Source organism: Lemur catta, chromosome 11, assembly GCF_020740605.2.
Source record: "Lemur catta isolate mLemCat1 chromosome 11, mLemCat1.pri, whole genome shotgun sequence".
NCBI lineage: Eukaryota > Metazoa > Chordata > Mammalia > Primates > Lemuridae > Lemur > Lemur catta.
In genome coordinates, this window is record NC_059138.1 from 15,729,963 (window position 1) to 15,750,565 (window position 20,603).

The following is a 20,603-nucleotide window of genomic DNA, read 5'->3' on the forward strand; positions in this document are numbered from 1 at the left end:
GACTCTGCCTGTGCTTCCGATAGCCTGGGGACACCGTGCCTGTGAGGCTGCAATAGACCAGCCCGAGCCCTAACTTGTGAATTTCAGCCAGGGACTTCTGGCACTCTTCTTCACTTTGAAAAACAGCCTTTTTCATGTGCCTGTATTATGACATACAGTCCAAAAGTGCACCCGATGTGGGTGGACTTAATAATACCGTCAAATCTCTGTGCTTCCTTTTTATCTCGGGATGCACCCAAAGTTAAGAAGGTGTTTTACTCTTTAAAGAACTGTTCGTCACAGCTCCAGGCCCAAGGCTTTCGCTTGGTAAGCTGACAGGGTGTAAAGTTTCGCTACATTGATTGGCCAGTCTCAGGAGGGCATGTGTTAAGCCACCTTTTCCAAATCAGACCAGACTTCTTCTTCAGTGAAGCCTGTTCCTATTATCTCACCAGTAGAATGAATCAAAGCACACCTGTGGTTTGTGGGTTTGTGGGGCTGTTTTAGGTTTTTCTGCTGTCCCCTGGGGAGCCTTTACATGGCTTTGGTAAATTCAAATTAAAACTAAGCATCTGCTATGCTAGAAGCCAGGGGCAGGGTTTCCCTACATTCAGTGCTCCTGAGAACCACAATTCCTTATGCAGGTCTGTTGCCTTCATACTGTCCAAGAAGAAAGATCCAGCTAGTTGATTTGTCTTTACTCCGACCTGAGCACCGCTGCTCAACTCTCCTGCGTTCTAATACAGTGTCCGCCTCCAGCACCGCTCTGGCGGGACTCACAACCCTCACTGCTTTCAGAAGCAGGTGCCTCGTGTTTTGAGAACAGTGGGCAGCCGTTATGGAAAGGAGTGTCCCTGGGGGCTGAATAGTATTAGTGGATGTTTAGGGATATGGGTCCTGCTGTGCCCGCACTCAGCCCTGGATCCCTAGTGACAGAGGCATTCCTGTTTTCCTCAATATATTTACTGTTTATTTTTGTGCTTGAGATATACAGAGTCCTCTAAAGCAGGAGCCTGCAAAGTATGGTTTTTGGACCAAATCCAGCTGGCGGCCTGTTTTTTTACTGCCTGTGAATTAAGAAGGGTTTTTATATTTTTAAAAGTTTTTTTTTTAAATTGCATTAGAAACCCCATGTGGCCCACAAAATCTCAAATATTTACCCTCTGGCCTTTTATAGAAAAAGTTTCCGCACCCCTGCTCTGAAACCCAAGGTGCAGGGCAGGGGCTCCTCTTGCCCGGGTCTGAGGGCATCAAAGCCACTGTTTTTCTCGGTATTGCCCCCAGGTGTCACCACTGAGCCGCAAACCCAGTCTTATCCGTGCTACTTTAGCTCCCTCTGCTGGTCTGGTGTTTTTCACCAGTGCTGTAAACAAGAGAGAGTAACCTCATTTTATTATTTAATGATTGATTGGTTTAATTCACTGAGTCAGCCTACTGGGATAGAAAGCAGATTCTCCATGTTTCACTGAGTTCTATTTATCCACACGTATCTCCAGGCTTGAAACCGTGGCCAGCAGACCAACTGTGCATCACAGCACTAGGCACAGATGAAAGTGACGTAAACATAGAAACAGTAGGAATGTTACCACTCACTAGGGTACAAGAAGTAATGGAGAAGTAAAAGTGAACTGTTTTTGAGGAAATGGTGGTAACAGAAAAAGTAGAAAACTGTGGGAAGAGATGGTAAGTTCAGTTTTCAATACATTAGACCAATTTAAACTTCACCTTCCAATATCACAGTAGTTTGAGCTAACATAGGTTCCACTCACATCCCACCAACACATAAAAATTCTGGATGAACTATGTTTTTGAATGTATGCTTGAGCTCAAAACCAAAGGAAAATTCTACTTTCTAGAAACAAAGATGGGAATTACAGCCAGAATCAGTTTATGATAGTGGGTTAAAGAGTCAGACTCAAATATAGGACCAATGGCTAGGAACTTGGGTTTTAATGGTCAAACAGATCATGAAAGAGCATCCCATTCAGTGAATAGGGGCCTATGATAATCTCACCATCCCTGGGAATTACCAAGGAAAGTTTTGTTCTGCCCAGGGGTCTATGGGAACTGCTGGAACATAGATTCACATGAGAAATAAAGACTCCAACTCTGCAACACGTATGGCTCTGGTGGAAAGACCCTCAAGCTCGGAAATTAAAGTAGAAATGGATCCTGTCAATGAAATACTTGTGGCTTTTGGCAAAAGAAAATACAAAATTATTCTTTAGTGATACTTCCACATTCTAAGGCACACAAGCTCCCACAGGAAAGAAAATAATTCCCCTAAAGATGAGCTCACAGAAATAAATTTTATCATTTCACACAAGGCAATAATGTATTATAAGAGATAATAAGAAGAAATAAGAACTAATAGAACAACTTAAATGAGGATATTAAAGCAGTACTTTAAAAATAATTGAAGAGAGGCCGGGCTCAGTGGCTTATACTTGCAATCCTACCATTTTGGGAGGCAGAGGTGGGAGGATTGCTTGAAGCCAAGAGTTCAAGGCCAGCCTGAGCAAGAGAAAGACCCCATTTCTACAAAAAATAGAAAAATTAGCTGGGCATGGTGGTGCATGCTTGCAGCCCCAGCTACTCTGGAGGCTGAGATAGGATTGCTTGAGCCCAGGAGTTTGAGCCTGCAGTGAGCTATGATGATGTCACTGCACTGTAGCCCGAGTAACAGAGTGCAACTCTGTGTCAAAGAAAATAAAAAATAATTAAAGAGATTCAAGAAGCAATAGAAACCATAATCCAGAAGATAAAATGAAATAAGAATAAGGAAATTTGAAAATAGAATCAAATAAAACTTTAATAATTAAAAAAGTCATTGCAATTTAAAAATGCATTTAATGAGTTAAGCAGCATTTAGACACAGCTGAAGGGAGACTAACAAACTGAAAGATTATCTAAGGAATTAGTCCTGAATTCAACACTGAGAAATAAAAATATGGGAGATGTGAAACAGAGGATAGGAAATGTGAAACAGGTTAAGAAATGTCAAGCTGAGCTGGGCACCATGGTTCATGCCTATAATCCCAGCACTTTGGGAGGCCAAAGTGGGAGGATTGCTTGAGCTCAGGAGTTCAAGATTAGCCTGAGCAACATACTGAGACCCTGTCTCTACAAAAAATAAAAAAAATTAGCTGGGCAAAGTGACATATGCCTGTAGTCCCAGCTACTTGGGAAGCTGAGGCAGGAGGATTGCTTCAGCCCAGGGTTTGAGGTTACAGTGAGCTATGATCACACCATTGTGCTCCAGCCTGGGCAACATAGTGAGACCATGTGTCTTAAAAAAAAAGGTGAAGCTATAATAAGAATTCCAACTTGCATCTAATAAGAATTCCTGAAGGTGATAATGAGAAAATAGAAAAGTGGCAGCCTTGGAAGAGACATAATGGCTAATGATAGTGTAGAACAGATAACAGATATGAATACTGAGATTAAAAATAAGCACACCAAGTCCTAAGGGGAATAAATAAAAGTAAATCCACAATTAATTAAACTGAAATACCAAATATAAAGAGAAAATCTTAGAAATAATAAGAAAGAAAAGAAAAATTACCTAGAAAAGAATAGCAATTGGACATTCAGTAGCCTTCACACTAGTAACAATAGAAGCTGGAAGACAATGGAATATCTTCAGAATGCTAAGAGAAAATATTGTCATCTTATAATTCTGTTCCCAACTGTAGAATTCCACATCATGCAAGATTGATGGCAAAATAAAGACAGTTTTAGGTAAACAAAGAGAGTTTATCAGTCACAGACCTTTGTTGAAATAATTACTAAAGGATAAACTTCAGTAAAAAGGAAATGAAATCTCAAATGAAAGAGTGGTAGAAAAAAAGCTGTAGTGAGCAGAGGAATATATGGGTACAAATATAGTTGTATTAGTCAGCTTGGGCTGCCACAACAAAATATCATAGGCATGGTGGCTCATGCCTGTAGTCCCAGCTACTTAGGAGGCTGATGCAGGAGGATCACTTGAGTCCAGGAATTTGAGACCAGACTGGGCAGCATAGTGAGACAAGAATAAAAACCAAAACCATAGATGAGGTGGCTTAAACACTGAAATTTATTTTTTCATAGTTCTGGAACCTGAGATCAGGGTGCCAGGATGGTCAGGTTTATAGTAAGGACCCTCTTCCTGGCTTTCGGATGACTGCCTTCTATCTATGTTTTCACATAGCATTTCCTTGGTGCATGGAGAGAGAGAGAGATAGAGAGATATTGAGATCTTCCTCTTCTTATAAGGGCACTAAGTCTATGCCTCATCTTCATGACCTCATCTAAACCTAATTTCATCCCAAAGGCTCCATCTTCCAATACCATTACATTGGGGGTAAGGGCTTCAGCATATGAATTTTAGGGGGACACAAATATTCACTTCATAGCATTAGGTAAATCTAAATAAGCATTGATTATAGGAAAATATAATAAAAATGTAATAATTACCAAAAGCAGTGGAAAAATAAACAAATATTTGACAATGATAGTGTGGAAAACAGAAGGACGGTGGTAGAAATTAAAGTTTTCTAAGGTCATTGTATTATTATTCGAGAGGAAGCTAGAAATCTTATTCAACTTTAGACTTTGTTAAGTATTCACCTTAAAAAGCTAAGAATGACTTCTAAAAGAATAAAATAGAAGGTAAAACATTCAAACTAGTAAAGAAAAGAGGGGAACTAAAGCAAACTCATCCAGTAGATCAGAAGTTGGCAATCCACAGCCCAAGAAGCAAATCTGGCCTGTCAACTCCTTTTGAACAGACAGCCCACAAGCTAAGACTGCTTTTACATTTTAAATGGTTAAAAAAAATCAAAAGAAGAATAATATTTCATGACATGTCAAAATTATGTGAAATGCAAATTTCAGTGTCTATAAATAAAGTTTTATTGGAACACAGTTACATTCATTTGTTCACATCTTGTCTGGAAAAGTTGCGACAGAGCCCATATGGCTAAGAGGCCTAAAATAGTCACTCTCTGGTCCTTTACAGAAAAAGTTTGCTGACCCCTGCAGTAGAATGTAAGAAAACAGAAAAATACAGCAGCAAGATGTTGAATACACTACTGAGCATGCTAGTGTTATGTCACCATCATTGTCATCATCATCATCATCATCATCATGATGGTCAATAAGTAATTGTGAAGCCCATCTCCTGAAAAGCTTCATGTAAAGTGAAAATGTCCAACACGCAGTTGGAAAAACAGACTGGAGGGAGGAGTGAGATTGGAGTTCTCCTTCCTTCAGTTCTTTTGGGGTCCAGCCTTGCCCCTGCACTGCCACCTAGCGGTGACCAGATTTAGCAGTGGCCTGGGCGGGCTGAGGCCCACAGTCCTGCCTCAGGCTTTAAGGCTCCTGAGCACCTCTTTCTTGCACACCAGTTGCAGGGCGCAATCATGGTGGCTTCCTGTATCCAGATGCTGGTGGGCTTCTCAGGCCTCATTGGCTTTCTCATGCGCTTCATCGGCCCTTTGACCATTGCTCCGACCATCTCTCTGGTGGCCCTGCCTCTCTTCGATACTGTGAGCGATGGCGCCGGGATCCATTGGGGGATTTCTGCCATGTAAGTACTCCCTGGGGATGAAGTTCCATCTGCATTCTCTTTGGTGGACGATCACCCCATGACAATAATAGGAGTCCTGGATATTGGCAACCTCTTGTGGTTTACAAAGACTTTCACAGACATTATCGTAACTTAAGAAGCATCAAAGTTGCTACTTATAATTATTACTGCTAATTATTATCTTATTTGTACTCACAGATGAGTTAATTACAGGTATCCTTAGTGGATACTTAGTGGATCTAGCGTAACTGGAGGATACTTAATGTTCACAAAACATTGATCCTACTGGCCCCTTGCCAGCTAGGTTTTTGTTAAGCAAATGTCTGTAAGCCCCTGGCACCTGAAAAGGGTGCAAAGACATGACCCCAGCTCTCAAGCATGTAACAGTCCAAGCGAGAGGTAAGACTTGGATACCAGTACCTATAATACCAGCAGACAGTGGTGAGAGTCACGGGATGCTGTTTGTGTGCAGAGGGTGTTATGATGGTCAGCTGAGCCTCAAGGTCTACACTGATATTTTTAAAAAATTTTTTTAAATTTGTTTTTATTATTTTATTTTAAAGACAGGGTCTTGCTCTGTCACCCAGGCTGGAGTGCAGTGGCCTGGTCATAGCTCACTGCAGCCTCAAACTCCTGGGCTCAAGCAATCCTCCTGCCTCAGCCTCCTGAGGCAGGACTACATACAGGTACACAGAATGATGCCCAAATAATTTTTTGTAGAGATAGGGTCTTGCTATGTTGGCTAGGCTGGTCTTGAACACCTGGCCTCAAGTGATCCTCCTGCCTTGGCCTCCCATAGTGCTGGGATTACAGGCATGAGCCACGATGCCTGACCTACACTGACCTTTGGAGGGACTTGGGGATGATGCTGGACACTCTCATTCACTCTGTCCCTTGTAGTCTAAGTGGAGGTGTGAGGACCATCAGTCCTGCAGAATGACCTGGAAGATGAGACAGGTTCCTGACTCTGACCTCACTGGCTCTAACTGCTGGATCTAACCAGCTGCCTACAGCTTACTTCCCTTAGACCTCCCTGTGTTTTCAGAGATGCCAGGACTCTGCCTGTGCTGCAGAGAGGGACCCAGATGGGGACCCTCCAAGCAAGGCCACTGGTCCCAGAGACACATGGTGGCTCAGCTTCCTGAACCACCCCCAAAGCCTCATGTGACACTCTCAGGACGTGCCCCAGCTCGCCAGCTTGGGTATGGCTGTTTGTTTCTGTTTTAGGACCATCTTCCTCATCGTGCTGTTTTCTCAGTACCTGAAAAACATCGCGGTGCCCGTGCCTGCTTATGGAGGAGAGAAGAAGTGCCACACCTCCAAGTTCTACCTCTTTCAGGCCTTCCCTGTAAGAAGCAGCCCGCCACCCTCTTCCGTTCTTAGTTGACTCACCTGGGAAGCACAGGGCAGCCTCTCTGCGCCCAGGTGGGGCCAGATCAAGTGCTCCCCCATCTGCAGTGGCCTCTTCTCCTTGGCCTTCCTTAACCTATGGGGGAAGGACGCCGGGAGGAGGCTGCGGAGTGAGAGTGCCCCTGGCTGTGAGTGGAATTGAGGTCATCCCTCGACTTCTCCTTCAGGAGCACAGAGCCCACCTAGGCCGCTGCTCTGGGCACCGGTGTGGCAGAGCCTTCTTGTGTTCCTGGCCTGTCCTCATAGCAGGGTACTGGGGAGACAGCCAAGTTCACCTCTATTATGTAGAACCGGGGGCTTGAGGCAGCCTGGCCTCAGCCAAGTCTCTCAGCTGGGGGTCTCTCTCAGTGGCTCTCTGGCAGTCCGGACACCCTTGACGATGATGGTACCTCCTTTTTCAGAGCCTTCCCTGTTAGATTCACACCACCCTGTCAAGTGGGTGTAGCTATCAACAACGTAGATATGTTTCCAGGCTTAATTTGGCTGTAAACTGCATTTCTCAGATAAGGCACTTCCACATAATGATCTCATTGATCTTTCAACAACCCTGCAAGCCAGTGATTCTAAAATTCTAAGAATCAATTGGGGACTTTGCCAAAAATACAGGTTTTTGGAGTCCCACCACCAGATATTTAAAAGTTATGTATCTGAGGGCATCATTTAAGAAATCCCGCAGGGTTTCAGGCTCTGCTGGGCAGTGATTGTAAGTCCATTGTACAGATGAGAAAACTGAGGCTCAGAGAGTTTGCTCCAAGTTCATATGGTCGACAAACAGTGGAATGAGCCATATTGTCATCCTTCTGGCCCAGGCTGTGCCCAATTTACTGGACATTTCTGCCCCAATTTGACAAAGTCTCTCCATAATTTATGTTCTAGCCTGTCCCTTTAGTGTGCTAATTTATTCGTTCACACACTGGATTCCTGTTGTGTCTGGAAGGGTCAGTAGCACAACACTCGCTCATTTCAAGGCTTTCCTGAGCGCCCTCCTTTGCCCACACCTGGGGCAGGTTGCAGGGGAGGGGGAGGGGGGAGGCAGGTGCATGGTGGGCGGGGCCAGGCACATGTGACTCTGGCTCCCCACAGGTGCTGCTGCCCCTCTGCATCTCCTGGTTCATCTGCTTCGTGCTCACGGTCACCAACGCCCTCCCCACGGACCCCTCAACCTACGGGTACCTGGCCCGCACCGATACCAAAGGCAGCGTCCTGAGCCAGGCCCCTTGGTTTCGCTTCCCTTACCCAGGTGATGAGAAGACCGCGCCCCTTCTTGCTTGGGACACAAGTTTGCCGGAACTTTCCTGGGGCCCAGGGCTCTGGATGGAGAGTTGAACAGGGATGGGGGAGGGATCTTCTCTGGGGGACTCAGGAGGAGAGGAGGGATGGGCCCCAGGGAGTCTGTATCAGACTCCTAAGAGAGGAAACAGACCCCAGTGGTCCTAGGAATCCCTGGGGAGTGGGAGCCTAGCTCAGAGCTGGCTACATCCCTCCTCCTGCACATTGCTCAGAACCCAACCTCCCAGCCAGAGCTTTGGGTCTCCTGTTGGATCTGGTGGCCCTCACACAAGGGAGGCCTGGGGAGACCTTTTTCCACAGGTCTTGGCTCAGGCTGTATGAGTAATAGGTTCCAGGCGGGGACTGTGGACCTAGGGCTTCCCTGACTAAGACTCTCAGCTTCCAAAAACTTCAAGGCCCTGCTAGGAAGAGACCTGTTGGTGGCTCTTTTTGTGCACAGTGACCTCAAGTCCTGGGCATCAGACCCACCCCCCAGGAGGAGCAGTAAGGCAGGAATCCAAGCCAGAGCCTCTGGACAGTTGTGAGGGTTGAAAGACACACTGCCCAGTCTTTAAAGCTTTCGCAGGACCCCTCTGGCAAAGAAATTATTTGGGCTTCAGCAGCTTCTCATGTTCTGAATTAACACTCCCTCTGCCTTGCATTTGCAGGACAGTGGGGCGTCCCCACCGTCAGCGTGGCGGGGGTCTTTGGGATCATCGCGGGGGTGATCTCGTCCATGCTGGAGTCGGTAGGTGACTACTACGCCTGCGCCCGGCTGGTGGGGGCCCCGCCGCCCCCGAAACACGCCATCAACCGGGGCGTCGGCATCGAGGGCCTCGGCTGCCTGCTGGCGGGAGCCTGGGGGTCCGGGAACGGCACCACCTCCTTCAGCGAGAATGTCGGGGCTCTGGGCATCACCAAGGTAAGGCTGCTGAGGGCGGCTCCGGGGGCAGGCTGGGCGCCTGAATCTGCCACCCTATGCGTTGGTTTCCTGTCACGGCTGTAACAAATTATCACAAACTTAGTGGCTCCAAACAACCCGAATCTATTACTGACCTGGAGGTCAGAAGTTGGACATGGGTCTCATAGGGCTAAAATCAAGGTGTTGACAGAGCTGCATCCTGCCCCTGAGGCTCTAGGGGGATCCATTTTCTCACCTTTTCTGGCATCTAGAGGCTGCCACGTTCCTGGGCTCTCGGCCCCCTGCCTCCATCTGCAGAGCCTGCGAGGCTGCATCTCTCCGACCGTTCTTCGTGGTCGGATCTCCCCCTCCCACAGCCAGGAGAGGTTCTCTGCTTGTAAGGATTCATGGAGGTAGACTGGGCCAACCCGGATAATGCAGGATTCTCTCCCTGTCTTCAGGCCCTTAATCACTTTTGCAAAGTCCCTTTTGCCGTGCAAGGTGAAATATTCACAGGTTCAGGGATTAGGGCCTGGGCCTCTTTGAGGGGCCAGGATTCTGCCTTCCACACTTGGCCTTCTTGTGTTGTGGAGGTTCCATGGGCAGAAATTCTACTGGCCCTGGCAGACGCCACTGGGTTTCTGAGCACTGAAGAAAGTCCTCACTTCCTTTCCTGCAGTTCAGGTGGCAGGTCTGTCACCTCTGGCCCAGCCCCGTGTGGGAGATCCAAACCTGAATATTCAGCTGCACCCTGGCCAGCCCCACCTGGTGTCCGAGGGCACCTCACACTCAGTGGCCTCCGTGAAGCTCAGCACGTGCCCCATCCTGGCTTCTCCTCCTGCAGTCCTTGTCTTAGTGAGTCCATACAGTCACCCGTGTCACCTGCAGCTTCTCACTATCCCACACCCTCACCAGTGGGTTCTGTTTTCTCAATACCTACACCTGCTTTTCTGTCCTCTTTCTGCCGTTCTCAGGGCCATGGATTTTGGCACTTTCTAAGATCACTTAGAAAAATTAGTATTTAATAATATTGCTTTCCAAAATTAGTATTTAATATAAATATTGCTTTCCACATGCTTCACTGTATCTTTGCAGTGGTTCCAGCACAAGTCCTGTGAGCTTTGGAAAAATACAGATCCTCCCCACGCACACGCTCCACGTTGCATTTCCTTACAGCTCCCCGGCTGGTTCCGAAGTGCAGCCTGGTGGCATCACATCTTCCCAGCATCAGCCCTGCCCAACTCTGTGCCCCGCGTGGCCTCTAGCGCATGGCAGAGCTAAAATCTGTGCGCAAATAGCTGAGTCGGCACCTCTCCCTACATCAAGTCCTGGGTCCTGTGACCTGTGACCTCTTTGAGATGTGCCTGAGGTTTCAAAGCCTTTAGTGCAGGTGTGCGGGACATTTTCCTACAGGAGAGCCACGAACTCACACCAAAATATAGCAGGAGAGGGCTATGTAAGTTTAAAGCCGCAAATATTTTCTGCCAACAGGGACAAATCTCATGCAGAACAGACCATTGTGTTTCAATAAACAGAACAAACATTTCTTTGATGTATCATTTCTAAAGTAAGGTCCTTTAGAGGAGAGGGAAGGAGCAGGAAAGAAAGATGCGTGGACACAGAGCAAACTACAAATCAAGTAGGAGACTTAGACTAACCCTGAAAGAGACACAGGTGCAAAGACCACTTGCTTTTGTGGACTCACACTTCCCCCTTGTGGCCTTTGAGGTAGTGCTTCATGTTGCATCTCTGCAACGACGAGCTCTGGCCACTTCTTGGTTCTCCCCATGTGTGGGGGGAAATCAGGCTGAAGGCCAGAGACTTCCTGTCACTTTTCTATGATGTCCTGGCTTCCTGCCCAGATGTCAATCCTGTGGCCAAAACAGGCCCAGGGCTGCATAAGTGCTTGTGGTAGCAGGATTGGGGGATGACTGCCACCTTTTTGAGACTGTCAGCATATCCAAAGGACGTTGGTTGAACCTGACAAATTGAGCTATTGTGTTTGTAATTGTGCCTTTGTTCCAATGGTTAATTGTTAGGGTTGTAAATAAAACAAAACATTCTTTTGATGTGGTAAGAATTTCTAATGAACACAGTTAAATAAATAAGCCCTTAGACTGGAAAGAGGAAACATAGGCAAAGGAAGAATCTGCTACTTATTGATACATTCATGAACATTAGTTGACATTAGAGTATCTTTTTAAAAAGTTTTTAATTATGGTAAAAGACAGATAATATAAGATGTAGCATCATAACCATTTTAAACTGTATAGTTTAGTAGTGTTCATATTGTTGTACAACAGATCTCCAGAACTTTTTTATCTTGCAAAACTGAAACTACATTAGAGTATCTTTTAAGGGCTGGGAGTAGACACGAATAGATGAAAAACAGATTCAAGATCTAAGTCATCCATTGACAACAGAAGCATGATATAATATTGACAAGAACATTTGCAGTCCTGCAGTCCTGCCCTAACTTCTGCGAATGATACAGAAAGCATCAAAGTCAGGAGTCATTATTTTTAAGACTTAATTTTTTTTACAGCAGTTTTAGGTTCACAGCATAATTGAGAGAAAGGAAAAGAGATTTCCCATACGTGATAACCCCCTCCTCACCCCCCGCCCCATTATCAACATCACCCACCAGGGTGGTATATTTGTTACAATTGCTGAACCTACATTGACACATCATTATCACCCGCAGTCCATAGTTTATATTAGGGCTCACTTTGAGTGTTGTATATTCTGTAGGTTTAGGCAATGTATATACGTCTATAGGTTAGACATGTATAATGACATGTATCCACCACTACAGTATCACACAGAGTATTTTCATTATCCTAAAATTTAGAGGTCTTTTTTTTTCCTTACTGGTGGTAGTTGTCACTCAAACTCCAGCTATGAGCTACGTACTTCCTTCTTTGAAATTCCAAAACTCCTAGCTACTCAAAAAACTCTATGTAAACCAAGTAATGGCAATTAGTAGTGACTCCGATAAGATCATACCTTTTTAGTCAATTCTGAAACTGAAGAGCAATTGATCCTCTATAGAAATGGACTAGTAGGGAAACTCACTTTTAAGATTCTGGATAGAACCAATTAATGCTACATAATATCAGGAGAAGGGGCCTCATCTCAGTTTGTTTACTAAATGAACCCACATATAGAAGAAAGAGAAATCATAGTTTACAATATTTCATGATTGCTTGTTGAGAAAAATCTGTCATTGTCCTAAATGAGAAAATATATTGATTAATACAATGAAATGACTTTTATAGAGGGAGCTTTTTAAAATACAAATCACATCATATCATCCCCCAGTTTAAAAGCCCTTTACTGAGGGTTTCTCTTGTCTTTGAATTTTTTATTTCTAATACACATGACACAAAATTCACCATCTTAAGCATTTCTAGGTGTACAGTTCTGTAGTGTTAAGTACATCTACACTGTGTGCAACCATCACTCCCATCCATCTCCTGAACTCTTTTCATCTTGCAAAACCAAACCTCTGAACATGTTAAAAAACAACTCCCCATTCCCCGGTCCCCCAGGCCCCTGGCAGCCACCATTCTGCTTTCTGTCTCTATGAATCTGACTACCCTAGGGACCTCCTATAAGTAGAACCATATCATATTTGTCTTTTTGTGACTGGTTCATTTCATTTAGCATGATGTCTTCCAGGTTCATCCATATCACAGCAAGTGTCAGGATTTCCTTCCTTTTTAAAAGGCTGAATAATATTCCATTGTATGAATATGCCACATTTTGCTTATGCTTTGCCTTTGGATTTTATTCTAATTCCTTTCCATAGTCCCAAAGCCCTGCAGATGTCCCATCTCCTACTTCTCTCCCAGTGTGCCCCAGGCACACTGATTTTCCTTTTGCTCTGAAACCACCCAGGCTCCTCCCACCACAGAGTCTGCATTTGCTATTTCCTCTCTAGAATGCTCTTTCACCATTTTTGTGTGTGTGACTCCTTCTCTTCCCTTGGGTCTCAGCTGAACTCTCAGCTCCTGGACGGGCCTTCCCTGACCACCCTCCATGGAGCTTTCTGTCCCAGCCACCTCCTACCCTGTTCTTTTGTGATTGTCTTCAGAGCACACTTTGCTATCTGAAATTATCTTCTTTTTTCGTTAGCTTACCTGTTTGGTATCTGTCTCCTCCTACTAACATTGTAGGCTCTGTTTACAAAACAGTCAACATGGAAATTGAAATGGATGTGGTATAAATCCCACATGTCTGTGAACTCACAATGCTGCTTGCAAAACCCAGGGGACTGATCACCAGGCTGGGTCTTACTCAGGCATGGCTACGTGTGGCCTTGGGCTCCATGTATCCCCCAATTTCCTCTTCTGTAAAATAAGAGGTTTGAATAAGACTCTAGGTTTCTTTCCTGCCCCGGCCTTCAATGTTACATTAAACATACGTGCATCAAATGCCGTATGCCCATACGAGTGCTGTGGGTGAGGAGTGACTGTAGGAGGTGAAATAAGACTTCTGTCTTTGGGGAGAATGTGATCTGAGGGAGCACGTGGTAGAAACACGTGATCTGAGTGGACAACAGCACAAACCACACGCAAAGACATGGCATCATGTAGTAGAACTTTACACCTCTGTCCCTTGCAAAACACTTGTATTGAGTGCTTATTATGTGCTCATGATGCTTAATGCTTACTATTGTACTAAGCACTTCACCTACATTATCTGATTTAATCTTATGAAATAGTTGTTATTAATCCTATGTGGTAAGTGCAGAGACTGATTAGAGGCAGAGTGGGATTGGCTCTCACCCCCCATTTATAAGCGTGGGGCCCCTGTGCTTCCCCGGGAAGACTCCTTGCCTCGCGCTCCAGGTTTCTTAGAGAGGAACATTTGGGCCAAGATTTGAAGACAGGTCTGAGAGCCCCAGAGTGGAGAGGTGAGTGCAGAGCTAACACCCTGTTCTTTCCCAAGCCCCATTTGGGGTCAGAAGGGGCTGCTGCAGGCTTCATGGTGCTATTCCTGTTGGTCCACCCCAGTGATGTTCGAGGTGCTGGGAGTGGGACAGAGGCCTCTGGGTGCTGGCCAAGCTGGTCCCCCTCCTTCCCCGTCTCCTGGCACTGCAGGTGGGGAGCAGGATGGTGATTGTCGCCGCGGGCTGTGTGCTGCTCCTGATGGGCATGTTTGGCAAGATTGGGGCTGCGTTTGCCACCATCCCAACCCCCGTGATTGGAGGCATGTTCCTGGTCATGTTCGGGGTCATCACTGCCGTGGGGATCTCCAATCTGCAGGTGAGGGGGGTGAGGCACTCTTAGAGAAGCAGCTGCGTTGCCTCTCTTGAGAGGAGCCACGGCAATGGGAGGGATGGGATGCGGCTGGGGCAGGGGAGGAGGAGAAGAGAATCTTTGGTCCCAGAAACCACATCAGTTCCTGAACAGAAGAAAGAAATAGCCAGAAGCATCCAAACCTCAAAAACAGCGACTGCATGGATGCCACCAGCAGTAAAGGTGCTGATGGCCCCATGCCCACCCCTGGGGCCTTTCTCCTGCAGTGCGTGGACATGAACTCATCCAGGAACCTCTTTGTCTTTGGCTTCTCCATGTACTGTGGGCTCGCCGTTCCCAACTGGGTGAAGAAGAACCCCAAGATGCTCCAGACAGGTGATTGTTCTCTGCCCTCCAGGCGGGTACTGTGCCAGGGGCAGAGCCAGTGGGGTCCCTGGTCCTTTCTAGCTTGTCACTTTTGTCTCCACTCTAGGGGTTCTCCAGCTGGACCAGGTCATCCAGGTGCTGCTCACCACGGGCATGTTTGTCGGTGGGCTTCTGGGCTTTCTGCTGGACAACACCATCCCAGGTAGGGCTTGCCTTGCCCTGTGAGCTGGCACTGTGGGCAGGCAGCATCTGGGCCACCCGGAGAGCTCCTGGGCCCCAATGGCTGTGTTGGGCCCTGGGTCTGGGTGGAGTGTAAGGCCTGTGTTGGTTTTCTAGGGCTGCCATAACAAAGCACCACAGACTGGGCGGCTTAAACAACAGACATTTATCTTTCACAGTTCTGCAGGCTGGAAGTCCAAGATGAAGGTGTGGTTTCTCCTGACCTTTCTCCTTGGCTTATAGACGGCCACCTTCACACTGTGTCCTCACTTGGTCTTTCCTCTATGTGCAGTACGCACATCCCTGATGTCTCTCCATGTGTCCCAGTCTACTGTTCTTATGGAGACACCGGTCAAACTGGATCAGGGCCCACCCTAATTCTCATTGTAACTTAATCACCCCTTTCAAGGCCCTTTCTCCAAATAGGACTGTACTGTACGGTACATTCTGAGGTACTGGGGGTTACGGCTTCAACAGGAATGTGGGTGGGACCAGCCCATAACAGGACCCCAGAGTGGGAAATACACCAGAAGCAAAAGAAAAAAGACTCAGTCCTGGCTCTCTTACAGCCTACAATCTAATTGGAAAGGGAGACCACGCAAAGATTTATTCATTCATTCACATTAAAAAAAAAAACAAAAACCATTGAGACTTGTTTTCTATGTAACAGGCACTATATACTGAGAGTACAAAGAAAAGTAAGACATGCCCCGGCCTTCTAGAAATCCACAGGCTACTGGGGGAGAGGCGAGATGGCAGACACTGACAATACAGGGCAGCGAGTGCTGTGGGGAGTGATGAGTCTGTGAGTGCTGAGGAGGCTGGAGGCGAGGAGCATAGAGGCTCCACTCGTGGATGGCTTCTTGGAAGAGCCATCTAAGGCCATCTCCTCTCCTCTCTTCTGGATCCTTCCATAGCCCTGGTAAGGCCCTCCATTCTGGCACCCACTCCATGGTATTCTGTTTTCCACATTGCTGCTCTCCACCAGATGTAAAATGCATCTGCATTCCAGAAGCATTAAATGTGGACAGGCCTGCTCCCTGGAGTTGAGGAAAACTCTGTGGTTCCTGCCGGGTTGTACCCTGTGCTTGGCGTGGGGTCAGCCACACAGTAGGAGCTCAGAGAATGCCTGGTGAACTGAGCTGAGCTGTGGTTCTGGAGATGGGGCTGGAGGAGGAGGAGGGAGCGGAAGAGGAGGAAGGGGAGGGGGAGAGGGGGAGGCGGCCAGGAGAAGCTCTCCAAGTGCTGACCACCTCCCTGGCATCTCCCTGGAGCTGCAGGGGAGGAGCAGGATGGTGACTGTCCCCGCAGGCTGCTGCTGATGGACGCATTTGGGAAGATCGGAGGAGGAGGAGGGTTGGGGGAGAGGAGGCCTCGTGGGGGCCTGCAGGGGACAGGCCTGAAGTCCCCTCCGCGCGCCAGCAGGGCCCAGTCTTGACTTCTCCCTTTCCCCCATCAGGAAGTAAGGAGGAGCGAGGCCTCGTGGTGTGGAATCAAATCCAGGAGGCGTCTGAGGAGACCCTGAAGGCCTCGGAGGTCTACGCTCTCCCCTGGGGGGTTGGCACCAAGTTCTGCACGTCCCCCTTCTTCCAGCGCCTCCCCTTCTGGCCCCCGCGGGGACCCAGAGGGACGGCGGAGGGGGACCAGAGCCAGCGCATCCTCGGCTCGCAGGCGGCCTGGAGAGAGAGTCCGCCGGGAGCCTCAGAAACCAGGATGTGAGAACCGCCCCTCTGCGCACACCCAGCCGCCCCCCACCTCCCCCACCCGCACTTGTGGCCGCCAAAGAAGTGTAGGAGCACGGCCCGCGTGCCCCACCTGGCCGCCCGGTCGCCGCGTCCGGCCTCGAGCGCGGCCAGAGCGGCCGGCGCCCACACTCTCCCTGCTTTCGCACACGCCCTTGGCAGTATTAGATGTGCTGGGAGGAAGAGGCCTGCGCTGGGGCAGGGCTGGAGATGGGCTGTTTGCTGAGAGGGGACGGAATGGTCTTCTTCTTCTCCGATGGGGGCAGGGGGCCCTGTGCCCTCGCTGTCCCCTCCCTCTCTGGACCGGCCGCCAAAGCTGGGTGGGAGCACCCCCTCCTTCCCTTCTTCCTGCACCTCCTCTGGGTTCCTGGCGCTGCAACCCCCTCCAGGCCAGAGAGGGCCGGGAGCCAAAGTCCAGGGGTGGCAGGGCTGGACTTAGCCTGCTCAGACCCCAGACTCTGTCTACCAGAGTGGACTGCAGGCTGCTGGGAAGCTGAGCTGGATCTGCTACCTTGGGCTTCTCCAGAAACTTCCACTGTTTCCCTAGAGGACTCAGTCTTATGACTTCACCTTTTGATGGGCACTGGGTCCTACTAGCAAGAAAAAGCTTCCATTCTCTCTCTCAACACCTCCTTCCCCATCAAGGACTCTATCCTTGCTTGGCCAAACTCCCTCCTCCCAAAGGAAGGGGAGACATTTTGCTGGGGCTGGGGAGAAGGGGAACATCTGACATTGTTCCAGAGGTTGTTTCCAGCAGGGGCTCTCCTGCCCACCACCCCCACCATTCACCCATCTCTGCTTGGCATTGGGTGGGTGGAGTAGCTCCTGTAACCTACTTTACAAGGCTTGGTGATTTCCTGTCTCCCATCACGCTGGGCAGGAAGGGTGTGTGTTCTTGTGTGCTAGAAGTTGAGGTGGTGTGGGGAGTCCACCAAGTACAATGTCTGTCACTAATGGGGGTAGAAAAGCCACGCGTCCCTGCTCTGCGTGCAGACACCATAGAGAGGTGTGTGTGGGGAGGCAGGGGTGAGCAGGGTACAGACCTGGTAGTCTCAGCCTTGTTTCCTTCCCTCCCCCAGCTCCTCCACTGAAACCTTCCAGTAGCCTTTCATGCCACAGGTTTCTCTCAATATCCAAGTGACCCTGGAAGTGGGAGGGGTAACCAGGTGGGCAGGAGGGGCCTGAGGCCTGGCTTTGGGATATAGAGACAGGAGTACTTCTCCAGGTGGAAAAAATAACATTGCTGGGATTTCGTAAGGGAGAAGTCCTGAGACTGAGCTGGAGATGGGAATGCAAGTGAGATCCATTAGACCCCGGATTCCCTCCAGTTATTCTGTGTGGTGGAAACACAAGCCCATGGGGAAAAGATTGGCAGAGAAGGAGATGGCCTTCAGTGCATGCAGTTACAAACTCACATAAGTGGGGATGTATAATTCAACTCTCTTTATCGAGTGATGGGTTCAGAATGGCTAATCTTGAAGACCATTCCTGGGTGTATTGAACCAATGCCCTGATGCCTCCAAAGCTGCCTGAGAGGCACCTTGGGGAGAAGAACAGACGCCACCATACTCCTGGGACAGTTCCAGTTGCTGTCCCTCAAAATACAGTGGCTTCAGGGATGAAGGAGGATTGTCGCTTAACACGAGGAATGTCAGTCTTGAAGGGGGTGAGGAGGTGAAGTGGGGGTGGAGTGTGATACAGCCGAATTCTGTCATATAATGGACCACGGTGATTGTGATACTCCTGAGAACAGCCCTGAATGATGCCCCACGATGGAATCTGCTCAGCCAGTCCTGGAGTACTATAGGAGTAGTGGTACCCTGCGTGCTTGAGGAACATAACAGATAATATCCCAAAAGATGATCCAGGATGAAAATAGCTGTAAAAGCTTCTGACTCCTAGAAGAATGCTAAAGGGAAGCGAGGATCTTGTAGGTTCGGCCCTGACCTTGTACGCCTGGTGTACAGCCTTCCACGGTGACTGCAAAGGCAAAAGAAAAAGACAGGCTTCCCCGCTGGCTCTACCAAAAACCTCCCACGGAGGACTGTGGTAGCTCAGGGTATCCCACGTAAAGAAGTTTTTTAAGTTAATCTAGAATAAACCCCCCATCTCAAGATCTTTAACTTAATTATATCTGTGAAGTCCCTTTGCCATATAAGGTGACATTCACAGGTTTTGAGGATTGGGATATGGATATCTTTGGGAAACATTATTCAACCTACTACAGTCCTTGGTTAAAAATTCTATACAGTAGTCCCCTTTATCCTCGGTTTCTCCTTCCCTGCTTTCAGTTACCTGCAGCCAACTGAGGTCTGAAAATATTAAATGGAAAATTCCAGAAATAAACGAACAATTCATAAGTTTTAAATTGCATGTTGTTCTGAGTAGCCTGATGAAATCTTGCTGTGTTCTTCCTGAGACCCGACTCATCCTTGGTCTAGTGCAGCATGCTGTAGATGAAACTTGCCTGGTAGTCATTAGTAGCCTTCTTGGTGATCAGACCGACTGTCGTGGTATCTCAGTGCTTGTGCTCAAGTAATCCTTATTTTACTTAAAATATTATAATGTATTCATATAATTGTTCTATCTTATTAATCTCTTACTGTGCCTAATTTATAAATTAAACTTTATCTTTAGTTCTGCATAGGAAAAAACATAGTATGTATAGGGTTCAGTACTATCCTTGATTTTCAGGCATCCACTGGGGGTGCTGGAACACATTCCCTGTAGATAGGGGATCTACTGTTATTGGTTGCAGTCTTGGTCCATTTGGGCTGCTATAACAAAATACACTAAACTGAGTGACTTGTAAACAACAGAAATTTATTTCTCACAGTTGTGGAGGCTGGGAAGTCCACGATCAAGGCACTGGCAAATTAGTGTCTGGTGAGTGTCTACTTCCTCATAGATGGCCAACTTCTCACTGTAACCTCACATGGCACAAGGAGAAAAGGATTTGTCTGTGGCCTCTTTTATATGGGCACTAATTCCATTCATGAGGACCCCGCCCATGACCTAATCACCTCCCAAAGACTCCACCTCCTAATACCATCACCTGTGGGGTGGGTAGGATTTTAAAATATGAATTTTGGGTAGACACATTCAGATCATAGCATTCACTTTATAGTATGGCAGCTGTTCCTTAAGAAAGCCAGCCATAGGCTGGGCTCAGTGGCTTACGCCTGTCATTCCTAGCACTTTGGGAGGCCAAAGTGGGAGAATCGCTTGAGTCCAGGAGTTTGAGACCAGCCTGGGCAATGTAGCAAGACCCTATCTTTACAAAAAATTTAAAAAAAGAAAGAAAACAAGCCTGAAGATCTTTTGTACTTTGGGAAATTAATGTGCCTTTAAAATCCACTTTATTGACCATAAATTTTCTCCCCATGAAGCTGAGATAGTTCCCACTGATAGTAGGGTTTCCTGGTTACGTGTTATCTTCCATCCTTCTCAATACACTGCCCAGAGTCTATACTATCCTTGCTTTCACAGAACATACCTTCCTTGCACATACCCTTCGTTGGTGAAAAATCGTATATATATTTTTTTCACCATTTGCTGATGAAGTTTCTAAGTCAATTCTGCTCTTTTGAAAAAGTTTTTCATTCCTAATGTAAGTACTTTGGGTTGATTTTATAATGTATACAATCTGTTCTTAGAAGGTAGTTTGCACTGTTAGCCCACAAAAAAATTGACAATTATTTTTATGTAATCTGTGATGAGCTATTCCTCTAAACATTTTTATTTTCGCTGTATAGTTAGATAATATACATGTGTGAAATGTAACCTTTACAAAACCAGAAGGGGATTAACAAACAAAAATTAATACTTTACTTCAGGATAGTGAGGAATGGAGCAGAACTTTAATTCCAGATCCTACTGGA

At 47.2% G+C, this 20,603-nt stretch overlaps 1 protein-coding gene across 3 annotated transcripts in view; it reads left to right on the plus strand.

Moving 5' to 3' along the window:
• LOC123647181 (solute carrier family 23 member 1-like) overlaps positions 1 to 19,297 on the plus strand; it is a 42,346-nt gene extending 23,049 nt beyond the window's left edge. For 2 of the 3 annotated variants that reach the window (XM_045564457.1, XM_045564458.1), the window contains exons 5-12: positions 5,370 to 5,551; positions 6,779 to 6,899; positions 8,045 to 8,201; positions 8,899 to 9,152; positions 14,237 to 14,401; positions 14,662 to 14,770; positions 14,868 to 14,963; positions 16,440 to 19,297. In XM_045564457.1, the coding sequence (XP_045420413.1) occupies positions 5,370 to 5,551; positions 6,779 to 6,899; positions 8,045 to 8,201; positions 8,899 to 9,152; positions 14,237 to 14,401; positions 14,662 to 14,770; positions 14,868 to 14,963; positions 16,440 to 16,699 (1,344 nt within the window). In that variant the 3' untranslated portion in view covers positions 16,700 to 19,297. The remainder of the gene's footprint in view (positions 1 to 5,369; positions 5,552 to 6,778; positions 6,900 to 8,044; positions 8,202 to 8,898; positions 9,153 to 14,236; positions 14,402 to 14,661; positions 14,771 to 14,867; positions 14,964 to 16,439) is intronic. The other variant, XM_045564459.1, reaches the window with a different exon arrangement.
• Positions 19,298 to 20,603: the final 1,306 nt, after the last annotated feature.